Source organism: Setaria italica, chromosome IX (genome assembly GCF_000263155.2).
Source record: "Setaria italica strain Yugu1 chromosome IX, Setaria_italica_v2.0, whole genome shotgun sequence".
Taxonomy (NCBI): Eukaryota; Viridiplantae; Streptophyta; class Magnoliopsida; order Poales; family Poaceae; genus Setaria; species Setaria italica.
Window position 1 is genome coordinate 33,603,765 of NC_028458.1, and position 14,491 is coordinate 33,618,255.

Consider the following 14,491-nt stretch of genomic DNA (forward strand, 5'->3'; position numbering starts at 1 on the left):
GTGGGGGGGGGGGGGGCGGTCTTAAGGAAATCCTGGACCTACGATCTTCACCACCAACCACAATAGAAGAGGAAGGCATAGTTCTCCTTGTGAAGGTGGCATTTTCTTGTCTGGGAGCTTCTCCACAGGCAAGGCCAACAATGCAGGAGGTGTATCAGGCATCGTCATCGTTCTAGCTTCTTCCCTAGAGATTTCAGTACAATCACACTTGATGAGCTCCAGGGTGCATGACCATGGCACCCTGACTTCTGTCCTAAACTCCTAATGTATCGTTTCAGAACTACTAGTATATCACATAAGAAGAATTTACTATTTGCCGAATTGGCTAGAACCAAGGAAAGGAGTATATTGCTTGTTTGTTGCAAAAATCATATAATTAAGGGAACAACTATGTCATTAGAGACTGCCTGCTTCAAAAGTTTAGCTACTGCGCCTCTGTCGACTTTTGTATACATTTAGGCATTTCAGGAACATACTGACATGCTGTACTAGTGAAGAAAGAGTGCTCATTGTCATTATCATTTATCAAACATCCTAGCGGGCGTTCACTTGTAGTAGGTGGGAGATTGGGACGCAAGGAAAACAATGGAAATATTGATACTAGGTGAAAGTTTTTGTTTTCACTTGTAATAGATGGACACGCAAGGAGGAACCTCTGGTTGAGGCATTCCCATTCCTGCCCTCGTGGTGCAAGCAATCCATCGAACACCTCCGAGGTATGGGCCTTCCATGGCACAATGAAAAATTAGTATTTCAGATTCTACATACACTACAAATGAGCAGCAGAAGAACAGATTTATCATTCTCTGAGTTGAATAAGACCGTGGAATCACATGTAATGTTTTTTTGCAAAAAAAATTACACAAATCAGTGGAGCAGCTAATAATAATTTACATCTTCAGCATTTCTTCAGTATGCATCTGTCGTCTGTCTCTATTCTCAGCAATAATAACTACCATGGCACAAATGAAGACCGCAGTCTTCAATCCCAGCAAAGCCAAGCCCGCAAGCTTCTTCTGGCATGATCACGGCTTCCCCATGGTAGCTGCTGAACTCATGACATGGCCGCGTATATCCAAACTGTTGTCACGGAAAATGCATGAGCCTCGCAGCGAGGAGATTGGGGCAACATCGCCCCATACTAAGAAGGGTGGCCCAGGCAGGTTGTAGAGGAAGCCGAGCACGGGGGGCGCCGGGTGGTGATCGCGGACACGGCGGGGGAAGGCGAGGCGGCGGCGCCAGCCAACAACCGCCGCATCGTTCTCCCCGTCATTTCCATTGGGCGCTTGGAGTGTTTCATTTTTGCCTGCACACAACTTTCGGAAGTTGTACACTATCACAACTTACAATCAGACCCAGAATCAGTCACGTTATATGATCAGTTAGAGGTGTTGATAATCATCATCTTTTCAAACACCTGGGCTCGTTCTAACCCGACGCGCGATGATCAGTATGACAGTATCAAACAAGTGATAATTCATCAGCATGATGCTTTCTCCTGGACCAAGAGCAGTCTAGATTTTTTTTTCCCTGAAAATTACGGTCACAGAAATCTCATCACTCATGTACTACAGCACAAGCAAAAAAGATTGAAAACAAAAAAAAAGTTGCAACCATAATTAGTGGCTTAAGAATCCTCAACAGATCCTGATCCCTCTGAAAGAGAAGAGCAAAGCAACACACAAACGCAGATCATGTCCCTAGTTCATCACCATGGGGATTTGAATTAGCTTTTCATGCAGATCCTGACATTCTCAGTTATATTTCCGTCCGGCTACAGTGCCTAGCGAGCATCGTACCATCTTATGTTTTTGTCGTATTTTTCATCTCTATGGACAGCTATCCATCTTAGTAATTTGGGCACAGGAGCTATAAGCTTCTGACTTCTCATAAATAAACAAAAAGGCCACATGGCAATAAGTAGAACTAGAACAATAGAAACATACAAATGAAAAATGAACCCACTTGATCTTGACAAACACTCTCATCAAATTTAGCATTCTCAATCGTACATTAAAATGACATGGAGTATATGTTTGAATTGTTCAAATTTCCAAGTCAAAACGTCACCTTTGAAAGCAGATCCCATTGATTCAACGTAGAAGTGGATTTCTTCAATCCAGGCTGTGCCAAAAGAGAGGTACTGCGTGATTGTGGAGATACTTTGTGCAAGGAACCACCCAAATTATCTCAACTAAACCGGATTATCATCCATTGATCGATCCGACTTACTCGAAATAATCGCGGTAGACCCCGGTATGTGCCTCGAGCATCGCCTAGGATACAAATGCATCCATTTGTGCTGGCGGATGGTTATGTCATCCGCCAACATAAATGCATTTGTGGTGACGGGTCTTAACGGGCTGGCCACTACACCTTTTGTGCTGGTGGGTGGCATTCATGCCCGCCAGCACTCAAAAATTAAGGTGCCATCACAAATCGTTTCTGGCGTAGTGGGAACAACCCGCGTACCGTTTTTACATTATGGCAACCATCACAAGGATATATATGAGAGCAAATTTTTAAACCTTGTTTACAAGTTTTGATCATCTTACAAAAATTCATAAATTATAATTACAATAAGCAACTAGAACATGAGAGTTTCACCAATTAAAGTGATGTTCTTAACAAACTTAGATTTAGCGTAGATCTAAGTAGCTATCCTAACATGTTTTTCTTAGATTGAGAGTTAAAACGCAGCGGAGATATAAAGTATATAATGTGCAACAATGATGTCCTTGCCCATAAGACACCACTTGCACAAGATTAGAATGAACGTGGCAATCGCTCACAAGAAGGAAACTTGCAAAACAACTTAACGGCAGCACCGTAAGTACATTGCGTATTTGTAGGACTTATCCATAATACTATACATTTGGTGGATGCATGAGGCTTGTCAAGTTTTAACATTAGACCATAAAAAAATATGAGCATAATTTATCAAGTGAATAAGCAAAAGACATGACATCTACTTTCTCTATCAAGCACCAATACAATTGCATAAGTAGTAAATTGATCATGTAGTCATGAGCCCAATCTTCCATAAGCTCTTCACGAAACTCTGTGTTAAAATCCAAGTACATGAGCGTGCTCTTTGACCGGGAGCGCAGCTATTGCAATAGATTATAACCCTACAGGGGTGTACAACTTTTCCCACACGAGGCGCAAGACCAATGACCATACCCTTGGCCTAGGATAAGTGTTGATTCATACCCCCCGACCATTCACATACCCACACCCGGCTATGAACGAACGGCCAGAAATGTATAGACGCACCGGACATGGCCGATCACACCTCATCACATCCCGCGCCGAATCCGGTCAAGGCAAGGTGCGACTTATGCTACTTGGCTTAAAATTCCCATATTAAGTATGTGGTTTGTACGGAATAGTGCTCAAGTATCACAGCAATAATGACCGGGTCTTAACCAACTCAAGCAAGCCTATGCCACTTGGATTCCACTTTCAACATGGCCCTAATACACTTGCTCAAGTCTCAAATCATCATTCATGTTGCGCATCTTTTATGCTTTCTCAACTACTCAAGTATAATTAAGCAAACATCCAAATTCTCGCGAGTAGTGGTGACATTGCCACCCCTCAACTTCTACCAAGAACTAAGCATGACTAAGCAAATATATCGACATTTCTAGCATCCATACTTTCTCTAAATAAGTTGAGCTAATTCCAAGAGTTGACATGTCAAGTAGGTTCTACACATTGCATATGTCTAAATAGAGCTAAGCCCATACACAACCATTAATAAGTAATAGCTTTCAAATTTAGAATGCAACACTCCGGAACATCATCCTCTACGAAATTAAATGAATGCATGAAATAGAAAGGATGACATGAGTGTATATACATGTGAGATGCAATGACTCATGAAGAGTAAAGGCTAGTATGGTTAGAGGTTATCAAGAAAGCAATCAAAGGTTAGAAGTAGGACACACAAGCACAACATAGAGAGAAAGCGTCATGATCATAACTCATACATGTGCACATGATATTCCAAGACAAGTTGTAGTATAAGAAGGTTATTAACGCTAGTTGTGCTACTTTTTTAGTTGCCATATGAACTATCATGTAATTAAATTGTCACAACATAAAGCATCAATTGGAGTATTTCTTGATTGTTATCAATATTAAATAATTGATAATGCTCAAGTAAGCTAGCTAGTAACACTAGTTAGCCAACATTAGACAATTCAAGAATTAATGACAAGATGTAGCATCACATCTGAAATAGAAGTAAAAATATAACTTTCTAACAAGAAGCTATTTAATCTTGTTACACTTACTAAGGCAAGCATTATTATTCTAGTAGTTTATAACATGGAGGTTTCTAATGACAAAGTCATAGCACATTTATTTAGAAAATTTCAAACTATATGAATTCATGACTACTTCATGAGTGTTACCCATGTTATACAATATATAAGAGTCCACCAAGGCTAACAAAACTAGATTCTTAATTTTGGAACACATATGTACTTATTATGCATTTTACTAATTAACTAGGTTTAAGCAAACATAGCTACAACTGTACCAATCTACACATGATTCATACAAACAAATACTTCTACTAAATGATACATGTCATATAGAAACTAGCAAAGTTGGTTTCATAATTTTTTAGACTAATAGAGAATTAACTATGCAAACAACAAGATAAGCATATATTTAGTTAAACTAGAGATTAAAGTAATAATCTTCACAGCAAACATATTTTAACCGGTACTAAACATCATAACGAAACTAGTGAATTTTTTCTTAATATTTAGAGTATTAGATTAGTCATGTTTTTAACATCTCATACATAGCAATGCAAATCTTAGAATATTATGAGTGCATAGAAGAATGTCAACTATTTTTATCATACAAGTACACCAATTCAAAGCATCTAATACATGATAGAACATTTAAATCCTCAACAAAACAAGATAATATTCTTGTTTTCCGTTAATGGCAAACTGTAAATAACTTGTCAAGTTTCCGAAAATGGCATTGCTGGTGATTCCGGCGACTGATTGCAGTGGGGTTTGATCCTAGAGCTTGATGGAGATTCAGTTTTAGATCATAGCAACGACATGCACGGAGGTTTGGACGATATGCAACATCAATGGAGATAAGCTTCCATGGAGGTTAATGGAGGAGCTTCCAATGAAGGAGAGAGGAGGGAGAAACCATAGGGAAACCTCACCAAGGATGAGGAAGGACGATTTAGAGAGTCGCAAGTTGGAGTAGAGCGGTGATGGAGGAGATATGGCTTGGACTTGCTTCACCAGAGTTGAGGAAGAAGAACCCGAAGAATAGCTTACTGCAGGCTAATTCTTGTGTGGGGGAGGTCGACATGGAGAAGGGGGAGCTTGACCCTGGCATGGCCAAGGCTTGGCCGGCCAGCTCCTGCCTGGGGTGACGGCGCAGTCAAGTAGGAGGAGGAACAACGGCATGGGAAAAGAACGAGAGTGAGGTAGAGAGAAAACAGGAGGAGGAAGCTCGAAAGTTTTGTGGGCAGGGGGCGGACGGCTTGGGCGCCGTCACGGCATGCAGGCGACGGAAAACGGGCACGTGGCTCGAAAAACGGACAGCACACTACAGTGTTAGGCAATTTTGACAAGGAAAAATGGTGGCTACAGAGATTCCGAATAATTTTACGGAGTTTTCCGGAAAAAGTTACGGAGTTTCCACAACTCTCCTAGAAAATAGAAAATTTCAAAGAATCCACAAAAATCTTCGCATACTCCGCAAAAACCTTTGGAAATTCCGCAAAACTTTGCAGAAATTCCGCACAAAACATCAACAACAACTAATCTGAGAGTTTTGGATGAGTTTCTCAAGATTTAAAGGAAGAACGTGTTGCTGAGACCGAAACGAAACAGACTGAACTTATTAAATATGGAGATTCAAATTGGACCACCTAGAGATCTCCAAAAATCATGAAATAAATCAAAGAGGTAGTATAAAACAAGGGCAACCCATTTTGCTCATCACTGGCATCATAGCTATTGCAAGTTTGAAATGAAAATTCTTCCCGGAAGGCTATTTTGGAGTTTTCAGGTAAGCTATTTTGCCTGGTCTCTAAAAATCCGAGAGAAGTTACCTAAATTCATATTTGGAGAAGTACTAATTTATCAAGTCATCTCTCAGCATAGGTTCAATGGTAAAAATCTAAGTTTATTCTCAAGGTACATGCCAAAAAGCAAGTTTTTAATTAAATTTCAAGTCCAAAGGTAAATCAATTGAGCTCAAAAGATGCAATGATGCTAGAGATGATGCACATGTATGCTCCATGACATGATTAACTATTTTGGGTTGTTACACTTTAAATTCTACAACACTTGCTTTCAACTGCTTGATTTCGAAGAAGCCTTACAAGCCAAAATATGTGTGAACCAAAATCCATATGCCAACTCAGCCCATCTGAATCATTGAACAGAAAAGCTCAGTACAGAAAATCACTGTCAGCAACTAAAGAAATCAGTCTAGTGCCGACTGAAACAAAGTCAGAAACAAAATTGTAAGTTATATATACCTTTAAACAAATCAGCTTCAAATTCCAGCACACAACTACAACCTAAAAAATGGAAAAAATGATAGTAATATGGATTTCAATGGCTGCTTACACCACATGTCCTTTGGCTAATATTTTGTTTGATGTTTGTTCAAAAGAAAAGTCAAACACTGTAAGGGAACTGTAAGGGAAGTAATTACAAGTCCAGATGCACGAAAATGTTATCAAACAATCCAGAAAAAAAAACCACAGACTAAGAAAAAGGCTTATTGCAATGTTAATTGAAGTCAATTTGCTGCTAAAGGTTCTAATTGAAATGTTATTTTTTATTATGTCTTGGCAATAAATATATCAGAAATAGGAGTCATTGTATGTACTTTCCACTCGCATGAGGGGAGGAAAAATATACGGATATAGTGGTACTGTCTATGACTAAGTCAACAATCCTGACCTTTGTGACCATTGATGTTAAATGCTCCTAGTGAAATGGATGCTTGCAGACTGAAGTCATGGAAAATTTAAGTTGCACTATATATTCAAAGGAGCACCCTACCTATGTAATCACAATCTGCCCACCAATTTGCTACAAATTATTCTGATAACTGTGTACCCCTACAACATCAATGACTATACACTTTCTCTTCTTGTTCATCTCATGCCTTCTTTGCCTTCAAGTACATGCGGTGCTCCGTGCAGGCATCTCCTTGAAGTCAAAAAAATGGCACTTCTTCACTGGAAGTCCATACTCCCGAAGTCCCCATTTCAAATGAGTCCATGGCAACACAATAACAGCCCATGCAACTGGACTGGAATTGTGTGTCGTAGTGCTGTGCACCATGGCAAGCACAAGTCTTGGATGGTGACCAACATTTCTCTACCAGGTTCTGATACCAATGGCCAGCTCGGTGACCTTAACTTCTCTGCTCTTCCATACCTCACATATATTAACCTCTACAACAACAGTCTCCATGGTAGTATCCCAGCTAATATCATCTCTCTATCAACACTCTCCTACCTCAACCTTACAAGCAATTGCCTTACAGGACAAATACCACATGAGATTGGCAGCCTACAGAGTCTCACCACGCTTGACCTCTCCTTTAATAACCTCACAGGCCACATCCCTGCATCCATAGGTAACCTAACGGTGTTAACTACTCTTCTCATTCACTATAACATGGTCGTAGGTCCCATTCCAAAGGAACTAGGCAGCCTCAATGTGCTAAGCAAACTTGGCCAACGTGAAAACCAAATAAAAGGTCCCATACCACTGGAACTAGGTAACCTCACTACGCTAAACACACTTCTTCTGTATAAAAATCAAATCACAGGTTCGATACCCTCAGAACTAGGCAACCTATTAAATCTCCAGATTATGGACATGTCTCAAAACCAAATTTCAAACTCTATTCCTGCCAGCTTAGGAAACCTCACTAAAATAGAAAGACTAGCTCTCCACGAAAATAGGATAACAAACTCGATTCCCAAGGAAATTGGCAACCTGGTGAACCTCCAAATATTGGATTTTTTGTGATAATCAAATTTCTGGGTCAATACCACAAACTTTTGGGAATCTGCAAAATCTCCAAAATCTGCTCGCATATGGTAATCAGTTATCAGGTTCCCTTCCTACGGAGTTTGAAAATCTCACAGGCTTAGTTGGACTTGCCCTATCTTTTAACTCTCTTTCTGGATATTTGCCTACAAATATATGTATCTGTGGCAGCCTCAAATTTCTGCATGCGTCTTCAAACATGTTTGATGGGCCCATTCCTGTGAGCTTGAAGACATGTACAACCTTGGTTCAACTTTCACTTTTCAACAACAAGCTAACAGGAGATATATCTCAACACTTTGGAGTATATCCACAACTTGAACTGATCAGCTTGGTGTCCAATAGGCTCTCTGGGCACATCTCACCAAACTGGGGTGAGTGCCGCCAATTAGAGGTACTACATATAGCCAAAAACATGATCATGGGCCAAATACCTCCAGCTCTCTCTAAACTGTCCAACCTGAGGGAACTAAAACTCTACTCCAATCATCTTAGTGGTGAGATTCCACAAGAAATCGGCCAATTAAGAAATCTATATAGCTTGAATTTATCGCGGAACGAGATATCTGGATCCATACCATCGCTAGTGAGCAAGCTGAGCAACTTAGTATACCTTGATTTATCTGGTAACAGCTTGAGTGGATCAATACCTAATGAACTGGGAGACTGCATAACGCTACAGTCCTTGAAGATAAACAATAACAATCTCACTGGGAATTTGCCTGCTGCAATCGGAAATTTGGCTAGCCTACAGATCATGCTAGATGTTAGCAATCATAAGCTCAGTGGTGGCTTGCCACTGCAACTCGAAAAGTTGGATATGCTGGAGTATCTCCTATCTCACAATATGTTCAGTGGAAGCATTCCACCCTCCCTTACAAGTCTGGGGAGCCTGTCAACGTTTGATGTGTCCTACAACAATTTGGAAGGATCAATCCCAGCAGGACGTCTGCTTCAAAATGCTTCAGTTAACTGGTTTCTTCACAATAAAGGTCTATGTGGCAATCTCTCTGGCTTGCAACCTTGCTATTCAACTCAATTATCAGGTCGTCAGAAAAGAAAGCTACTTAGTTTGGTACTACCAGTTGCCCTTGTTGTATGTTCCACCATTATTGCTACTATTGTTATTGTTATATAATGCTCATCAACAATAAATTAAAGCTAGAAGAAGGAGCCATTACTCATGAAAGGGACATGTTTTCTGTGTGGAATTTTGATGGAAAACTAGCATTTGATGATATCATCAGGGCAACTGAAAATTTCAATGACAAGTATGTCATTGGAATGGGAGGATGTGGAAAAGTATACAAAGCACTGCTTCAAGATGGGCAGCTGGTTGCTGTGAAGAAACTTCATCAAACTGAAGAGTCCAATGATAAAGGAATATTTTCATGCGAAATGGAAATTTTATCGCAAATTTGACAAAGAAGCATTGTCAAATTGTATGGATTTTGCTCCCATCCAACATACAATTTTCTTGTATATGGTACATAGAGCATGGAAGCCTCCACGTAATCTTAGAAAATGATGAACTAGCTAAGGAATTGGATTGGGAAAAGAGATCAACCCTTGTTAAAGATGTCGCTCAAGCAGTATCTTATTTGCACCATGACTGCAATCAACCAATAATCCATCGAGATATCACAATCAACAACATCTTGCTTGATTCAACTTTCAAGGCTTATGTCTCAGATTTTGGCACAGCTAGGATTTTGAAATCCGATTCATCGAACTGGAGTGTGCTAGCAGGGACATATGGCTATATAGTTCCTGGTATATACTTTCTTCTTACACTGAATTATTTCTATATCTCTACAGTGATTCCTAATTCTAGTTTCATGTTTCGGTGTAGAGCTATCATACACATCTGCCGTGACAGAGAATGTGATGTTTATAGCTTCGGTGTGGTAATGCTCGAGGTGGTGATGGGAGATCATCCAAAAGATTTTCTGCATCATATTGCATCATCAAGGGAGCAGCATAGGCTACTTAATGAAATCATTGACCATCGACCATTGGCACCAACTTCAACAACAAAAAGAAATAGCTCTCCTCATGAAGGTGGCATTTTCATGCTTGCAAGCTTCCCCACAAGCGAGACCAACAATGCACGAGGCATATCAGACACTTATCCATCATCAGTCTTCAAGTTCCTTACCAAGAAATTTCAGTTCAATTACACTAGATGAGCAGTAGGATGTATTTTCATGGTGGTAGGATTACTCCTCTGGTGTAGCATCATAACTACTGTTCTGGTATGGTGTAGTGCTGTACTGAACCACCGTATCAGAATTAGAATAAGCTTCCATAATGGTCTTCATATAATATATATGCTTCTGGTAAGCAGCATAATAATATAATAATAGCCTAACTATTTGCAAAATCCATTAAATCATAACACCAGATTACTACTGTCCACTGCTTTTATTTTAAAACTACTGTTCACTGCCAAAGTTATACAAATTAATGGAACAGCAAAAGGATTAGCTACTATATAAGCATATCTTGAGTATACATCTGTGTTCTGTCTTTCTATTCCAACATATTGACATGCAAGTGAAGCAAGATGTCCTCTAAGGTGAACTATGAGTGCTTAACATTTTTCAAAACATAGATATGTTTCTTGAAAGTCTTAGCTTAAATGTAAGAGTAGACTGGAAACTAGACTTTAGACTGGAAATTAGTAAGGAATTTGGGTCTAGAGTAGAACGAAATCAAGGAAGGAACAAACCAAATGTTGGCTCATTTCTCTTCATTTAAATAAGCCTTCACATGGTCACTCCACACACACATACGGTCATCTTTTTAGATAAGGAAAAAAGTTCATTTTACTTCCCTCACCTATTTACTTTGTCCACTTAACCCCCTGAACAAAATTTAGGCTCACTTTCTTCCCTCAAACTATTTCATTTGGTTCAATCTAACCCTAATTAGATTTATCTTTTTCTATTTCTTCATGTAAAAGTTGAGTTTTAATTTCATATTTTGTCGGTTGACTTATAACATAATGCTCGACGTTGGAAAAATATATTAAAATTTTTTCATGATTACTTTTCATACAATTTTATATATCTAAGATCAATTTCGAATTAAATATTCCTAACCTATGAAAGTAACCATGAAAAATTCTTAGTATAATTTTTTAACATAAACCATCATGTCTTGCATCTGCTCACAAAATTTGAACTCAAAATTCAACTCATACAGAGAGAAACAAAAAAGAGAAATCTAATTAGGAGGTAGATTGGACAAATGAAATAGTTCATGAGTAAAGTGAGCTAAAATTTTGTTTAAGGGGTTAAGCGGACAAAGTGGATAGGTGAGGTTCCTTTGGATAATAATGGAATACTACGTCTGAAGAGCAGACAGCTGTATAGGTATATACTCAAGAACAGAAATTCAAGACTAACCGCTCTAGCAAATGGTTCACCTGGTAGCCACAACTATTCTACTACATGACAATGATCTATTACTGCCAAATTTTCTAGTATTCCTGCAAACTAGCTTTTTTATGCTATCTAGAACACAAAAAGAACAAATAACATGTGCGTTGCAAAAGATCAGGCGGGTGGGACTCACCCATTTCCGGATAAGACACTGGACACACTCAATCTTGCCTCATGTAAATTCAGTACCTATGAAAGTATTCAAATTCATATCAGTTGATATTAACAGAAGAACAGCCAAAACATAAGGGAAAAACAGTTGGATCACACTCCATATTAGCAGTTGTTTCCATGAAGTACCATTCCATGCTGCACCCGATATTTTCATATGATGCTTAGTATACAGTGATCATATTTCCAAATGCATTAGAAAATTGGCTATTCTAACTGCATAATGTCCTTCCAGATAACCAAGCTCCGTCTCCTAAACGACCTTAGAATGGTAATCAATAATTATCAGCAATCCTTTGTTTCTTTGATCATCCTCTTTTATTCAGTCAGGTTAGTGCTTGGTGTACCAGGATACAACCTTGGCAGCCTGAATATGTAGACAGTTTACAACCTTGGAAGCCTAGTTACCTGGTTTTGAGAGTCTGGCACTTGTCCCGATATGGACACATGTCAATGGGACAATGAAGTGACAATGCATAACAAACAAGAACTTGAAAGAGCAGAAAATCCTCTTATTTCCCATCTATGCTCTGGCTGACAAATCTTCCTTTGCATGAAGAAGAAATCTAAAAGATAGTTTCCCACAATTTCCTTTATAAGCATAATATACACACTGTGCACTTGTTATCAGATTCATACCGTTCCTTTTCTTCTATAGCTCAGATCCATGATTATTTGAATCAATTACTTCATTCGCAACACCAGCAGCCAAAACCAAGGATCACTAAAGATAAGTCTTGTGCCCTTCTTAAAAATTGAGGCAAAAAGTAATTGATTTGACAATACAGCAGCATCGATACTAAATTGACAGTTGGGCCAACTTTAACCAGTTTTATGCAAAATCAATCCAAGCTAAATCGACATCCCAATCCTACACTAGATAAGCACTATAGCTACAGAAATTTACCTGCATAATGTGGCCATACTGATCACACAGAACTGAATTTCTCATCCAACCATTTGTCCATGTTTCTGCACTAACTACCAAGCCTCACCTTGAATTGAATTAGTCTTGTAGCATTATGGTTAGAAGCTAAAGTACCAAGGAGAAGTCATGCAGGTCGAACGACAAGTGTGATCAAACATATCGCAATTAGCAAGAGAGCTTGGTTGATCTCCAAACCCTTCAATTGTTCAATGCCCCCAATTCACACTAATATTTTCCAACTATACATATAACAGTTATATATATTATCACTCCCTTTAGCCCCCAAACCTTTTAGCTGTATACATACATACAGGATAGCTGGAACAAGAAGCATGGTCACGCCGCTGCGACAGTGCCCTCGGGTTCCTTCTCCTTCTTGGCCGCCTGGTCCTCCTTTTTATCGTCATCATCCACGAGCTCCGCGACGAGGTCCTCTAGCACCACGGACTTGGGGTTGACCATGGGCGGGCCCTTCTCCCTGCCCTCGAGCTCGTCGAGGTTGAAGGTGATGAGCCTGTCCCAGTTGCCGCCCTCGAAGAGCACCGCGACCTTGCCGTCGGTGACGCGCTGCACGATCCCGCAGTACATGTGGTAGGCGTTGTTGGGGTTCTTCACCAGCACCACCATGCCAGGCAGGAACAGCGGGAGCTCCGGCGGCCGCGGCGGCGCGGAGATGCCGGCTTGGGTTTGGGACCCGGATTTCTTGGAAGGAGGAGGAGGCGGCGGGTTCTTGGCGACGAAGTCCTTGAGGCCGACCTCGCCGCCGGGGAAGCCGCCGGTGAGGCCCAGGAGCTCCTTCTCGAAGGCGTCCAGGTCCACCGCTGGTGGGGCGGCCTCCGTCGGCGTGGACCCTGTGGAGGACTCGGGCGAGGAGACGGTGGTGGAAGGAGGAGGGGTGGAGGCGAGTTCCTTGCGGACGCCGACCTCGCCGTTGCAGAGGCCGCGGCCGCCGAGGATTTCGGAGACGCGGAAGGAGGCGGAGGGAGGCCGGCAGAGCAGGCGCAGGTGAGGGCGGTGGGGTAGCGGTGGCGGGCGGAGGAAGGAGGGCGTGGTGGGCGGCGGCGCCATTGGAGGAGTGGAGAGGATCGCCCGCGAGCGGAGCAGAGCAAGGCAAGGGAGGGAAAGAGTGGTTTGGACGATGTGTGGACTGTGGAGCTAGAAGACAGAGAGGGGATGAGGCGCCCCGCTTGATGGCTGCCACGTGGCCATTCTGCTATGATCTGTATGGTTGTCGTGTACCTGGTCAAGACAGGGGACTGCTCACGTGGCTCGATGACGTCTCTCCCCCTGCCGAGGCAAAGAAGAAAGGGCGCCCGTCCCATGGAAATTGCAACACAAGTAAACAATGCGGCAACATTGAAATTTAACTTTTGTAACATTCAAAATATTCACTACCATCCAATTCTAAAAAATCAAATTTCCACAGCAACAAAAACAAATACATTCACACAACATCCCTATCCTCCCTTTCATGTAAGAATCTCAACTTTGCAAATAAACTACTGAAACATGCCAGAACACCTTCCACAACATTGAGAAAAAAACTAATGCGATATATCACTTGTTGTGATAGAAGGAAAAAGTATGTAACGTTTTAATTTTATTTCTACAGCATTAGCAAATACTAATCCCAACATCTCAAATCGTGCAATACGTCAGAAAATCGAACATAGAATTGGACATTTCAAAACCAATCTTGCAACATAAAAAATCATCTAGTTCACAATCAACCAAAACTAGTCCCAACATCCTCAAAATACCAACAGCAACATCACAAAATCTCGATGCCTCTCAACATGGAGTCTTCCTCCTTATGGAGCACAACATATCTAAAGCTTTCATGGAGTTATGGTGTGGTTATACCACATCTCCCTCAC

General features: G+C 40.8%; 1 protein-coding gene and 1 pseudogene across 1 annotated transcript; one reads left to right on the top strand and one right to left on the bottom strand.

The window, feature by feature from the left end:
- LOC101763677 overlaps positions 1 to 10,557 on the top strand; it is a 12,058-nt pseudogene extending 1,501 nt beyond the window's left edge.
- A 2,186-nt stretch (positions 10,558 to 12,743) lies between these two features.
- LOC101785641 (NAD(P)H-quinone oxidoreductase subunit S, chloroplastic) lies at positions 12,744 to 13,756 on the bottom strand. The gene has a single exon (XM_004983370.4). It carries the CDS (start codon positions 13,680 to 13,682, stop codon positions 12,951 to 12,953), a length of 732 nt encoding a protein of 243 aa, XP_004983427.1. The 5' UTR covers positions 13,683 to 13,756; the 3' UTR covers positions 12,744 to 12,950.
- Between the last annotated feature and the right edge of the window lie 735 nt (positions 13,757 to 14,491).